The 13978-nt window shown below is 40.9% G+C and overlaps 1 protein-coding gene across 4 annotated transcripts in view; it reads right to left on the reverse strand.

The window, feature by feature from the left end:
- Positions 1-238: 238 nt before the first annotated feature.
- LOC106565231 (tensin-2) overlaps positions 239-13978 on the reverse strand; it is an 81704-nt gene continuing 67964 nt past the window's right edge. For 2 of the 4 annotated variants that reach the window (XM_014132114.3, XM_014132115.3), the window contains 6 exons: positions 11789-11866; positions 11449-11526; positions 10909-11077; positions 3163-3231; positions 2532-2558; positions 239-2121 (listed from right to left, as the gene is read on the reverse strand). In XM_014132114.3, the coding sequence (XP_013987589.3) occupies positions 1974-2121; positions 2532-2558; positions 3163-3231; positions 10909-11077; positions 11449-11526; positions 11789-11866 (569 nt within the window). In that variant the 3' untranslated portion in view covers positions 239-1973. The remainder of the gene's footprint in view (positions 2122-2531; positions 2559-3162; positions 3232-10908; positions 11078-11448; positions 11527-11788; positions 11867-13978) is intronic. The other 2 variants (XR_006758007.2, XM_045691434.2) reach the window with 2 other exon arrangements.

Genomic DNA, 13978 nt, shown 5'->3' on the forward strand with positions numbered 1-13978 from the left:
TGACACAAAATCTCTATTTAATCCATTTGAAATTCAGGCTGTAATAAAATGTGGATAAAGTCAAGGGGCGTGAATACTTTCTGTAGGCACCATAAATGGTTTACCACCACTAAACATAGCTCTAGTATGTTTTTATTGGTTCTGAAGGCCTATTAGTATTTTGGTGGATCTAATAAAATCCCTTGGAAATATCACAACATTTTTGTGAGGTGATTGCGATTAAGGCAGACAGAACACATTTTTCCCCAACCCTTTATTTACTACATTTTCAGTTAAAAATATCAATGTTTTTCTTATACTGCTTTGTTATAAACTTTACCAGAGACTGAAAATATATCAAACTCCATATGAAAAATACAAACAATAAATCATGAATCTAAATACTGCAACGATTGTCATGTAAAACACTCGTTAACAAAACAGCACAAAAAAAGTATACAGGAATCAAGCCTCAATAACAAAGTATTCCTTTACAAAACAAAATATGAGTGCTTGGTTGTCTATGGCTTCAGCGTTATATATGGCTATACAGTATGTTTGGTTTAATACAAAGCAAATTGCAGGTCCAGGAAATTGGATCATAAAACTCCCCCAGAAATTTGGCCCATGATAATCTCTAGTTCAATCTATTCTGTCATGGTTTTCTTTTATCTTGCTGTAGACCATCCTTTGAAGGATGTTCAGCTACGACTCATCTTAAGTTACGGTTCACTAGCAGGTTGACTTAGTTTACATACAGTATTAAATATATTTAGATGTTTGAAAAATACATTTTAGGGGGGAAAATAAGAGTATTTTCTGATTCTTAAGGCAAGGCCCATATCACTTTGGACACGGCGAGCTATGCTCACATTTATTAATCGCTACATTGAAGTGCATAACGCACCACTGTTAAATAAATACATAAACATAGTGTAGGAAAGTTCTTCTATGGTTTGGAAAATATTATTTGGGATATGGTATGTAAATTTAAACTTTAATTTAAAAACATCACAGTTCATCGTATCAATGTAGCATTTAATCAACTCTTCAAATAGCTCTCTTCATATTCCTCTCCATGGGATCACTTGCTTTTCCTCTCTTTGGCATGCCAGCCCAATGTAACCACCTCAGTACTGGCATGATAGAAAAAAAAAAACATAATAAAGACCATGGTCATGTTCATTAGGGCACGCAAGTGAAAACATGTTAAAAAGGTTTCGTAACAGAAAATGAAAATGATTAAGTCCAGGTTATCCTTTGTTTCAGTACATAATGAACACGACCCAGGATATGTTGCCATTCCAGTTCAACTATAAACGCAATAAAATGACTCCAAATCCGATTCCATTTCTGACATTCCATTACACTCACACACACGTACATTTACTATAACCAGCTTCTGTGCTGTTTTGTCCAACTCGTCAGAGGTTGACTATACAGAAATTGGGTAACATAATACTGACCAATAAAAAGTGATCTTCCAAATCTGCTTGTGCGCAAACTGGGTAGTCATTGACATTGTACAGGCTTTTTTTATATGGCTTGCCTATTTAAAATTACATACTTCATAGTCATACAAACATGATTCAATTAAAGGTGATGGCAAACAGTAACTGAATGGACCCCCCCCCCCCCCCAAAAAAAATAGAAATCTCACCCGGTAGAGGTGGTGTTAATCGACTCACTTAACTGTAGAGGAAAAGCTTAACTCTATCACCTCAAAATATATTCTCTAACATTTCTAACGTACCGTCTTGATGGACATGATTCATGTCCAATCCGGTTCCTCTCCTGGACCAGTGGACAGCTATCTTCAAACATGAACACACACAAACACACACCAATTTGCAGACCCATACCCACCAACTTGTACACACAAACGCCGACAAATTTGCAGAAACACATATCCAACCATTATCGCCCACCAATTTACACACTGTGATCCACACACTGTTATCCCCTGTTGTGGCTCTTGCTCTGGGGGCCCTAGCTCATCTGCGTTGCTGCTGGGGCCCCAGCATGACCTTGTTGATAAAGTTGACGATGGCCACAGCTGGCTGCTCCGGGTCCATCTCAGCAAACAGGTGACACACGTTCTCCGATGCGCTGCCCATCCGCCTGGCCACAAAACCAAACACCCTACAGGACAGTGGGATGATGAGAGAGAGAATGAGAGAGAAAGAAGGGGGGATGAACAGAGGTGATGAAGGGGACCAGAAAAAGGATGGAGTAGGAGACTAGATTAACAGACGGGTGAATCAAAGAGAACAGGTTTTGTGGTTGTTGTTTTTAGATCTATGATGGTAGCAGACTTCCCTGTTCAGTGCGCTCATTGTGTTCTTCTAATGAGAATCACAGATATGAGAAGAAACTGTGGGGCATCACTTGACTTATATTCACTTTAATGATCTTTTAAGGATCATTCAATGTAAGAATCAATTTGATAAAATATTTTATTAAAGAGGATACTGATTGATAAATTGCCATGCACACACACACAATGCTATCCACACACACAGACAAGCAGAGAGAGACACACAAGCACTTACTTGCTTGACTTATCAGAATTAGTCCACCTGAAGCAGACAGACAGGCAGAGACAGGGACATAAAGGCAAGGCTTAGATAATCACATGGATGCACGAGACAGATAGAGCTTCTCAAATACACCAAGAAGAGCAGTCATACAGTTACAGCTGTTGTACTTACTGGAAAAAATTACACTATAGTTGCACATTGCACAAACAGGTTTATACTGTACCAGTATTTAGAAACATTAATAGAAGTCCCTTCAAGCTGTAGCAGTCATAATAGTGCAATACAGGGTTAATACAGTTATCAACCCTACAACATTTAGCCACAGCAGGGTTGGGATCAATTAGATTTGAAATAACATTGACGAGATGAATTGACCCCAACCCTAAACTACAATGCAATATCTGTTTACCAAATGAAGCAATGTTTAGAAATGACAAAACATAAAGTCAACTTCGCAACATAGCTAAAGACCCTTAAGGTCTGTATTTGCGCAACACATTTTTCACTGTTCATTCGGTGGTTTTCACATAGAAACACGGTCTATGTAACAGCGGTTGCATATAGGCATAAAGCCAGTGTCAGAACCTATCGTTCCATGTGTTGTCTAAAGGTTACTCTAACGTTTGCCTGACGTTGGACCCACCTCTGGTCCTGAGGCTCCACGCTGCTAAAGGCCACACTGTTGATGGGGTAGTGTCTCCTGAAAAATAGTCTGCAGAGGAAAAGATAGGAAAGGATGAAAGTTGAGTAAAAAGAGATGGGGGAAAAAAACAGTCAGAGGATGATAGTGTGCATACCTAAACAAGAAGATAGCTTTACAGATGTAAAGTTCCATGAAAAATAAATAAAGAATTTGGTTAGTAATGAGAATAGGCGCCAGCAATGATAAACATAAGTTAGTCTGTACACTAAGAAATTCCATGCGACAGAAAAATATAATGTAAAAGTATTTTGACACTATGTTTAAAATCACTTTAAATAGCTTTAAACTTTAAAAAAGTTGGATAAGATTTGAAACACAGGAATCAAAACATCTATCTACATACAATAGCCATAGGACCTGGAATGGCGTTGGATGGAATAGCGGTCGTTTTACAGGCTCGAGACTATCCTATCAACATGATCTGAATAACTAATGTCAGGGAAACTCAAGGGAGGGTGTGTGTGTGTCTGTTAAAAACTTCTTACGGGTACGTGGGACGGTAGCGTCCCACCTGGCCAACATCCGGGTTAAATTGCAGAGCATGAAATTCAAAAATACTAAATTCAAATATTTAACATTCTTGAAAATATATGTTATACATCAAAATAAAGCTTAACTTCTTGTTAATCCAGCCAAGGTGTCAGATTTCAAAAAGGCATTACGGCGAAAGCAAACCATGCGATTATCTGAGGACAGCGCCCCGCATACAAATGCATGACAAATCATATTTCAACCAGGCAGTTGCGACACGAAAGTCAGAAATAGCAATATAATATATGTCTTACCTTCGAAGATCTTCTTCTGTTGGCACTCCAAAAGGTCTCAGTTACATTACAAATGGTCCTTTTGTTCAATAAAGTCCTTTATATCCATAAAAACTCAGTTTAGCTGGCGCGCTTCAGTCAATAATCCACCGATTTCCCTCCTTCAAAATGAATCCCAAACGTTACCAATAAACTTATCCAAACAAGTCAATCAACGTTTATAATCAAACCTTAGGTACCCTAATACGCAAATAAACGATAAAATTTAAGACGGAGAATCGTTAGTGTCTTTACCAGAGATAAATAACAAAGAATGCGCTTTCCTCCACACGCTTGGAAACACTACAGCCAAAATGGGAGCCACTTAGAAAAACTACAACTTCTCCCTACAACTACAACTTCTTCCAAAAACCAGCTTGAAACTCTTTCTAAAGACTGTTGACAGTCTTCCCTGTGGCTCAGTTGGTAGAGCATGGTGTTTGCAACGCCAGCATGGTGTGTGCAACGCCAGGGTTGTGGGTTCGATTCCCACAGGGGGCCAGTACAAAAAAAAAATATATATTTAAATGCATGAAATGAAATGTATACATTCACTACTGTAAGTCGCTCTGGATAAGAGCGTCTGTTAAATGACTAAAATGTAAAAATGTATCTAGTGGTAGCCCTAGGAACTGCAATCAGGGAGGATTTCGCCCTATAATAAAAGTGCCAGCTATTGGAATCAGTGTTATGCTGAATTTCTTATTTTTTTGGGATGGTTTGTCCTCGGGGTTTCTCCTGCCATTTCAGTTCTGTTATACTCACAGACATTATTTTAACAGTGTTAGAAACTTTAGTGTTTTCTATCCAAATCTACCAATTATATGCATATCCTAGCTTCTGGGCCTGAGTTGCAGGCAGTTTACTTTGGGCAAGCTTTTCATCCGGATGTCAAAATACCGCCCCCTAACCCAAAGAGGATAAAAACAGCTGGTGCGCAATCTCTAATCTTAAGGATGTCTTGAGGTTCTGCCCGCCTGAGTTAGAACACCTCACGATAAGCTGTAGACCATGCTATTTACCAAGAGAGTTTTCATCTATATTTTTCGGAGCCGTCTATTTACCACAACAAACCGATTCTGGCACTTACTATCTGCATTGACCCTTTTTGCACTAACTCTTGACTCATCACATAAGTTGCTGTTACTGTGGACACCCCTTCAAATTAGTGGATTCGGCTATTTCAGCCACACCCGTTGCTGACAGGTGTATAAAATTGAGCACACAGCCATGTAATCTCCATAGACAAACATTGGCAGTAGAATGGCCTTACTGAAGAGCTCAGTGACTTTCAATGTGGTACCGTCATAGGATGCCACCTTTCCAACAAGTTAGTTCGTCAAATTTCTGCCCTGCTGTAGCTGCCCCAGTCAACTGTAAGTGCTGTGGAAACATCTAGGAGCAACAACAAGCTCACAGAACGGGATTGCAGAGTGCTGAAGCGTGCAGAACGTAAAAATCGCCCGTCCTCGGTTGCAACACTCACTTCCGAGTTCCAAACTGCCTCTGGAAGCAACGTCAGCACAATAAACTGTTAGTTGGGAGCTTCATGTTATGGGTTTCCATGGCCGAGCAGCCGCACTAAGATCCCCATGTGCAATTTCAAGCGTCGGCTGGAGTGGTGTAAAGCACTCCGCCATTGGACACGTGTTCTCTGGAGTGATGAATGAAGCTTCACCATCTGGCTGTCCAACGGGCGAATCTGGGTTTGGCAGATGCCAGGAGAACGCTACCTGCCCAAAAGCATAGTGCTAACTGTAAAGTTTGGTCGAGGAGGAATAATGGTGTGGGGCTGTTTTTCATGGTTCGGTCTAGCACCCTTAATTCTAGTGAAGGGAGAACGCTACAGCAGACAATGACATTCTCGACGATTCTGTGCTTACAACTTCGTGGCAACAGTTTGGGGAAGGCCCTTTCCTGTTTCAGCATGACAATGCCCCCATGCACAAAGCGAGGTCCATACAGAAATTGTTTGCCGAGTTCGGTGTGGAAGACCTTGACTGGCCTGCAGAGCCGTGAACTCAACCCCAATGAACACCTTTGGGATGAATTGGAACGCCGACTGTGAGCCAGGCCTAATTACCCAACATCGGTGCCTGACCAGACTAATGCTCTAGTGGCTGAATGGAAGCAAGCCCCTGCAACAATGCTCCAATGTCTAGTGGAATGCCTTCCCAGAAGAGTGGAGGCTGTTATCCTCTTTGGGCTAGGGGGCAGTATTTTCACGTTCGGATGAAAAGCGTGCCCAGAGTAAACTGCCTGCTACTCAGACCCAGAAGCTAGGATATGCATATTATTAGTAGATTTGGATAGAAAACACTGAAGTTTCTAAAACGGTTTGAATGATGTCTGTGAGCATAACATATCTCATATGGCAGGCGAAAACCTGAGAAAAATCCAACCAGGAAGTGGGAAATCTGAGGTTTGTAGTTTTTCAAGTGATTGCCTATACAATATACAGTGTAAATGGGGTCAGATTGCACTTCCTAAGGCTTCCACTAGATGTCAACAGTCTTTAGAACATTGTTTCAGGCTTCTATTGTGAAAGGGGAGCAAATAAGACACCTCTAACCTGTTAGGGCTAGGGGGCAGCATTGACACGGCTGGATAAAAAACATACCCGATTTAATCTGGTTACCACTCCTACTCAGTAACTAGAATATGCATATACTTATTACATATGGATAGAAAACACCCTAAATTTTCTAAAACTGTTTGAATGGTGTCTGTGAGTATAACAGAACTCAAATGGCAGGTCAAAACCTGAGAGATTCCTTTACAGGAAGTGGCCTGTCTGACCATTTCTGGAACTTCTTTGCCATCTCTATCATTTACTAAGGATCTCTGCTCTAACGTGACACTTCCCACGTCGTCCATAGGCTCTCAGAGCCCGGGAAAAAAGAGAATGTCGTCATTCCAGCCCCAGGCTGAAACACATTATCGCCTTTCTCAAGTGGCCCATCAAGAGACACTAGCTTATGCGCGTGACCCCGACCGCCCCCGCCTTTGGGATTTTTTCCTCTGTTTGCCGAAAAGGAGATTCCCTGTTGGAATTTTATCGCTTTTCTACGAGAAAAATGACGTAAAAATTGATTTTAAACAGCGGTTGACATGCTTCGACGTACGGCAATGGAATACTTTGAATTTTATTGTCAGGAATTGCGCCAAGCGCGCGACACTTCTTTACTATTTCGGATAGTGTCTGGAACGCACGAACAAAACGCCGCTATTCGGATATAACGATGGATTATTTTGGACCAAACCAACATTTGTTATTGAAGTAGACGTCCTGGGTGTGCATTCTGACGAAGACAACAAAAGGTAATGACATTTTTATAATAGTAAATATGATTATGGTGAGTGCTAAACTTGCCGGGTGTCTAAATAGCGAGCCCGTGATGCCTGGGCTATGTACTTAGAATATTGCAAAATGTGCTTTCACCAAAAAGCTATTTTAAAATCGGACATATCGAGTGCATAGAGGAGGTCTGTATCTATAATTCTTAAAATAATTGTTATGCTTTTTGTGAACGTTTATCGTGAGTAATTTAGTAAAATGTTAGCTTATTCCCCGTAAGTTTGCGGGGGGTATGCTAGTTCTGAACGTCACATGCTAATGTAAAAAGCTGGTTTTTGATATAAATATGAACTTGATTGAACAAAACATGCATGTATTGTATAACATAATGTCCTAGGGTTGTCATCTGATGAAGATCATCAAAGGTGAGTGCTGCATTTAGCTGTCTTCTGGGTTTTGGTGACATTATATGCTGGCTTGAAAAATGGGTGTCTGATTATTTCTGGCTTGGTACTCTGCTGACATAATCTAATGTTTTGCTTTCGTTGTAAAGCCTTTTTGAAATCGGACAGTGTGGTTAGATTAACGAGAGTCTTATCTTTAAATGGCTGTAAAATAGTCATATGTTTGAGAAATTGAAGTAATAGGATTTTGAAGATTTTGAAAATCGCGCCACAGGCTGGCAGTGGCTGTTACGTAGGTGGGACGAATTCGTCCCGCCGGTCCCATAGAGGCTAAGCAGGTGGCTCAGCAGAAAGCCTTTAGTTATTGATCGCGCGAGCTCCGTTCCCTTTCCTTTCTAAAGACAAAGGAATTGTCCGGTTGGAATATTATTTAAGATTTATGATAAAAACATCCTAAAGATTGATTATATACATCGTTTGACATGTTTCTACGAACTGTAATGGAACTTTTTTGACTTTTCGTCTGGACTTAGTGCTCGCGCCTTGTGCATTTGGATTAGTGAGCTAAACGCGCGAACAAAAAGGAGGTATTTGGACATAAAGATGAACTTTATCGAACAAAACAAACATTTATTGTGGAACTGGGATTCCTGGGAGTGCATTCCGATGAAGATCAAAGGTAAGTGAATATTTATAACGCCATTTCTGACTTTTGTTGACTCCACAACATGGCGGCTATCTGTATGGCTTGTTTTGGTGGCTGAGCGCTGTACTCAGATTATGGCATGGTGTGCTTTTGCCGTGAAACTGTTTTGAAATCTGACAGAGCGGTTGCATTAACCTCTCTAGGGTCGGCGGGACGAAATCGTCCCACCTACGTAACAGCCAGTGGAATCCTGTGGCACGTTATTCAAATACCTTAGAAATGCCATTACTTCAATTTCTCAAACATATGACTATTTTACACCATTTTAAAGACAAGACTCTCGTTAATCTAACCACACTGTCCGATTTCAAAAAGGCTTTACAACGAAAGCAAAACATTAGATTATGTCAGCAGAGTACCCAGCCAGAAATAATCAGACACCCATTTTTCAAGCTAGCATATAATGTCACATAAACCCAAACCACAGCTAAATGCAGCACTAACCTTTGATGATCTTCATCAGATGACACACCTAGGACATTATGTTATACAATACATGCATGTTTTGTTCAATCAAGTTCATATTTATATCAAAAAACAGCTTTTTACATTAGCATGTGACGTTCAGAACTAGCATACCCCCCGCAAACTTCCAGTGAATTTACTAAACATTTACTAAATTACTCACGATAAACGTTCACAAAAAGCATAACAATTATTTTAAGAATTATAGATACAGAACTCCTCTATGCACTCGATATGTCCGATTTTAAAATAGCTTTTCGGTGAAAGCACATTTTGCAATATTCTGAGTAGATAGCCCGGCATCACAGGGCTAGCTATTTAGACATCCAGCAAGTTTAGCACTCACCAAAGTCAGATTTACTATAAGAAAAATGTTATCACCTTTGGTGTTCTTCATCAGAATGCACTCCCAGGACTTCTACTTCAACAACAAATGTTGGTTTGGTCCCAAATAATCCATAGTTATACCCAAATAGCGGCGTTTTGTTCGTGCGTTCAAAACACTATCCGAAAGGGTAAATAAGGGTTACGCGCACGACGCATTTCGTGACAATTTTTTTTGAAATATTCCATTACAGTACTTCGAAGCATGTCAACCGCTGTTTAAAATCAATTTTTATGCCATTTTTCGCGTAAAAAAGCAATAATATTCAGACCGGGAATCTGTGTTTAGGTTCAGAGACGAACGAAAATAAAAACATGGGGTCGACTCGTACACGCGCCTCAGCCCATTATCCTCTGATAGAGCACTTGCCAAAAGCGCTAATGTGTTTCAGCCTGGGGCTGGAATTACATCATTCAGCTTTTTCCCGCCTTCTGAGAGCCTATGGGAGCCGTAGGAAGTGTCACGTTACAGCAAAGATCCTCAGTCTTCAATAAACAGAGTCAAGAAGCTCAAGGAATGGTCAGACAGGCCACTTCCTGTAAGGAATCTTCTCAGGTTTTTGCCTGCCATATGAGTTCTGTTATACTCACAGACACCATTCAAACAGTTTTAGAAACTTTAGGGTGTTTTCTATCCAAAGCCAATAATTATATGCATATTCTAGTTACTGGGCAGGAGTAGTAACCAGATTAAATCGGGTACGTTTTTTATCCGGCCGTGCAAATACTGCACCCCATCACCAACAGGTTAAGGAGAAGTTAATGTTTAATCCAATGCATAACACTTGTATATTTCATCAAAGTTTATAAGTATTTCTGTAAATTGATGTGGCTCTCTGCAAATTCGCCGGAGTTTTGTAGTCAAAACATTACCGAACATAACGCGCCAATGTAAACTGAGATTTTTGGATATAAATATGAACTTTATCGAACAAAACATACATGTATTGTGTAACATGAAGTCCTATAAGTGCCATTGATGAAGATCATCAAAGGTTAGTGATTCATTTTATCTCTATTTCTGCTTTTTGTGACTCCTTTCTTTGGCTGGAAAATGGCTGCTGACCTAACATAATCGCTTGGTGTGCTTTCGCCATAAAGCCTTTTTGAAATCTGACACGATGGCTAGATTAACAAGAAGTTAAGCTTTAGTTTGGTGTATTGCGAATGTGAATGTATGAAAGTTAAATATTTTTTATATTTATTTCTTTTTGAATTTCACGCTCTGCCATTTCACAGGATATTGTCGAGTTATAGCAGCAAAGAGGGGATCAACTCCATATTAATGCCCATGATTTTGGAATGAGATGTTTGAGGAGCAGGTGCCCACATACTTTTGGTCATGTAGTGTATGTACATATCTACGTCGGTACTGGTACCCCGTGTATATAGCAAAGTTATCGTTACTCATTTTGTATTTATTCCTTGTGTTATTCTTTTTCTAATTTTCTATTATTTATATATATATTTTCTCTGCATTGCTGGGAAGGACCCTTTAGTAAGCATTTCACTGTTAGTCTACACCTTTTGTTTCCAAAGCATGTGACAAAAAAAGTTTTTGATTTTGGATGTAAACAGACTAGGTTAGGCAGGTGTAGGCATAATCTGAAACCAGGTAGTACACACCTTCTCTGGCTGTCGGTCAGCGTGATACCCTGAGTGGACACTTTGAAGTGGACCACTGTGGCTGTGGGCCGAGGACTCTGGGTCAGAGTGCACCTGGTCGCCTTGGAGACAGCCTGAGGCCCGGTCAGTGACTCTGTCTCCACAGAGTTCAGGTAGAGTACGTTACAGGCTGGAGGGAGATAGGGATGGAAAGAGGGGGAGAGAAAGAGGGGGAGGGAGAGAGATGTTAGGGAGAGAGAGGGAGGGAGATTAGGAATGATGGATTTCCATGGATTAACATGAGCCGTATTTAAAGATGGAATTGGTCATGTCACACCTACACACGGCAAATCTAACTTGAGAGGAGCTTGCCGAGCTTAATGCAATGATAGACAGTGAGTGTGGATTGATGTAAATGGGGTGGGTATATTTGCTAAATCATGCTAGCATTCCACACTGTTTTCCTATCTCTCTGTGGTGATTCAGGTACCTTGAGCAACCACTACTGGCGAAAGCCTGCATTACAGCTGTATTTGACACTTGAACTTTTAACTCTCTCACCTGCGCCCTGTTTGAGGAGGTCCGCTGCAGTACTGGTGTTGCTGGCACTATGCATCTCCTGCAGTTCTCCAACCAAATCTGGAACACAGTGACAACGTTAGGACAACATTTTCCCATGGCGCACCTTAAAACCATGCAAACACTGTGTACATACATACACAACACAAACAAACACATAACACACTCCCATTACACACTTTACATGCACCCCGTACACTTTCTGTAAATTGTATATCGTGTAGTGCACACATATTGCCTATGCACTATTGATATACACATGTAGTATCTGCCCCATATTGTTAGATAAAAAGTGACTCCTTTGAAACATATAGGGATTTACCTTTCTCTGGGATGCACAGGGCACATGGCAGGGAGATAGGAGTGATGGAGTGCTGGTACACTAAGGCAGATAAACTTCCTAAAACACATACGCATATCAGATCAACACAGGTAAAGGAGAGGAGACGAGGAAGGGAAGTTCCCATTTTCACAATAAATCAAATCAAATTTGTCACTTGCTCCGAATACAGCAGGTACCTTACCGTGAAATGCATACTTACAAGCCCTTATCCAACAATGCAGTTCAAGAAAGAGTTAAGAAAATATTTACTAAATAAACTAAAGTAAAACGAATAAAATAAAACGTGACAATACAAAAAACACTAACGAGTCTATATACAGGGGGTACCGATACCGAGTCATTCTGCGGGGGTAAAGGTCAGTAGAGTTATTTTGTACATTTAGGTAGGGGTAAGGTGATTAGGTAAAGTGACTATGCATAGATAATAAACAGCGAGTAGCAGCAGTGTAAAAACAAAGGGAGGGGGCGGGTGTCAATGTAAATGATCGGATGGCCATTTGATTAATTGTTCAGCAGTCTTATGGCTTGGGGGAAGAAGCTGTTAAGAAGCCTTTTGGTCCTAGACTTGACGCTCCGGTACCGCTTGCCTTGCGGTAGCAAAGATTACAGTCTATAGCTGTGTTCAAATACCCATACTGTATACTACATACCATGTTCATTTTAGTATACTGTAAACGGAACAATATCCTTTCAGTTGAGCATACTAGCTCTTCGCCGGTCTCCCGGAAGTTGATGCTGTTGCTATGCAACCTCTTGCTAGCTAATTAGCATAACGCATTACTAGTTAGACATTTTACGACTTCGGGTGTGTTCTGAAATTCAATCTGTAGTGCCAGAGTGCGCTAGTAAATTCAGAGCGTTGTCAGATTGTCCGTTTGTAAATTCAGAGCGTTTTGCTCTCGGAGCGCACACTGGGCGCTCGGGCCGAGGAGTAGGGTTGATTTGAGCGTTCTGACTTTACCACGGCAGTCAAGCACCCAAGCTAACGTTGGCTAGCTTGCTAGCTACTTCCATAAACAAATGAGAGTGACCACTCTGACTATTTTACTCGCCTTAACGATGCTGGTTAGGCTGTTTTCATGCTACACAGAGCGTTGGTGACTGTGTTGCTCGCAACAATTTAATTACGCTTTTTTTGCCGACGTTAACTGACACCAGCCTTATCCAACTGGTGTTGAGCGCTCATAAATTCATTAATCTGTCTCTGGTACACTCAGGCAAAAGTGCTCTGAAATCGGAGAAGATAGCCAAAACGAATTTATGAAAGTACCCAAATGTCCATTGAGAACCCACAACGACTACACAATTTAGCTAAGAAAGACGGGAATAATAAAGTCAATAAACGTTGGGTAGTTAGATAGCCTATAGTTTATATACTGGCAAGTTTGCTGTTTAAGTAGCCAACTAACGATAGGTAGCTAGCTAACATACCGGTACATACTGCTGTAATGATATGGTATATGGTTCGTAATGACAGCGTAGCTAAAAAATTGTCAGCCAACATAACGTGTAAGGTAATTTATTTGAAAAGTAATTACCTGATTACATTGCTCAACATTTTGTCAGATTTTTTCAATCTGAAAACGATGTGAAGCCACGCCCATTTCCCGAAGTACGGAAATCTGCGTGTTTACTTCATCTTTTGGTGAATGTACGACATCCGGGAAGGTTTGGCATTCTTACTATGACAAATAAGCATAATATATACTCAATTCACGTCACAAATAGTATGGTCAGTATGGGTAATATGAGTATTCAAACACAGTTTTTGACTTGGGTGACTGACAATTGTTTGGCCTTCCTCTGACACCGCCTAGTATATAGGTCCTGGATGGTAGGAAGCTTGACCCCGGTGATGTACTGGGCCGTACGCACTACCCTCTGTAGCGCCTTACGGTCAGATGCCGAGCAGTTGCCATACCAGGTGGTGATGCAACCGGTCAGGATGCTCTCGATGGTGCATGCTGTAGAATTTTGAGGATCTGGGGAGTCATGCCAAATCTTTTCAATCTCCTGAGGAAAAGGTGTTGTCGTGCCCTCTTCACAACTGTCTTGGTGTGGTTGGACCATGTTAGTTAGTTGGTGGACACCAAGGAACTTGAAACTCTTAACCCCCTCCACAACAGCCCCGTCAATGTTAATGGGGGCCTGTTCGGCCCGCATTTTCCT

The sequence above is a fragment of the Salmo salar genome, chromosome 12 (assembly GCF_965601325.2).
Source record: "Salmo salar chromosome 12, fSalSal1, whole genome shotgun sequence".
Taxonomy (NCBI): domain Eukaryota; kingdom Metazoa; phylum Chordata; class Actinopteri; order Salmoniformes; family Salmonidae; genus Salmo; species Salmo salar.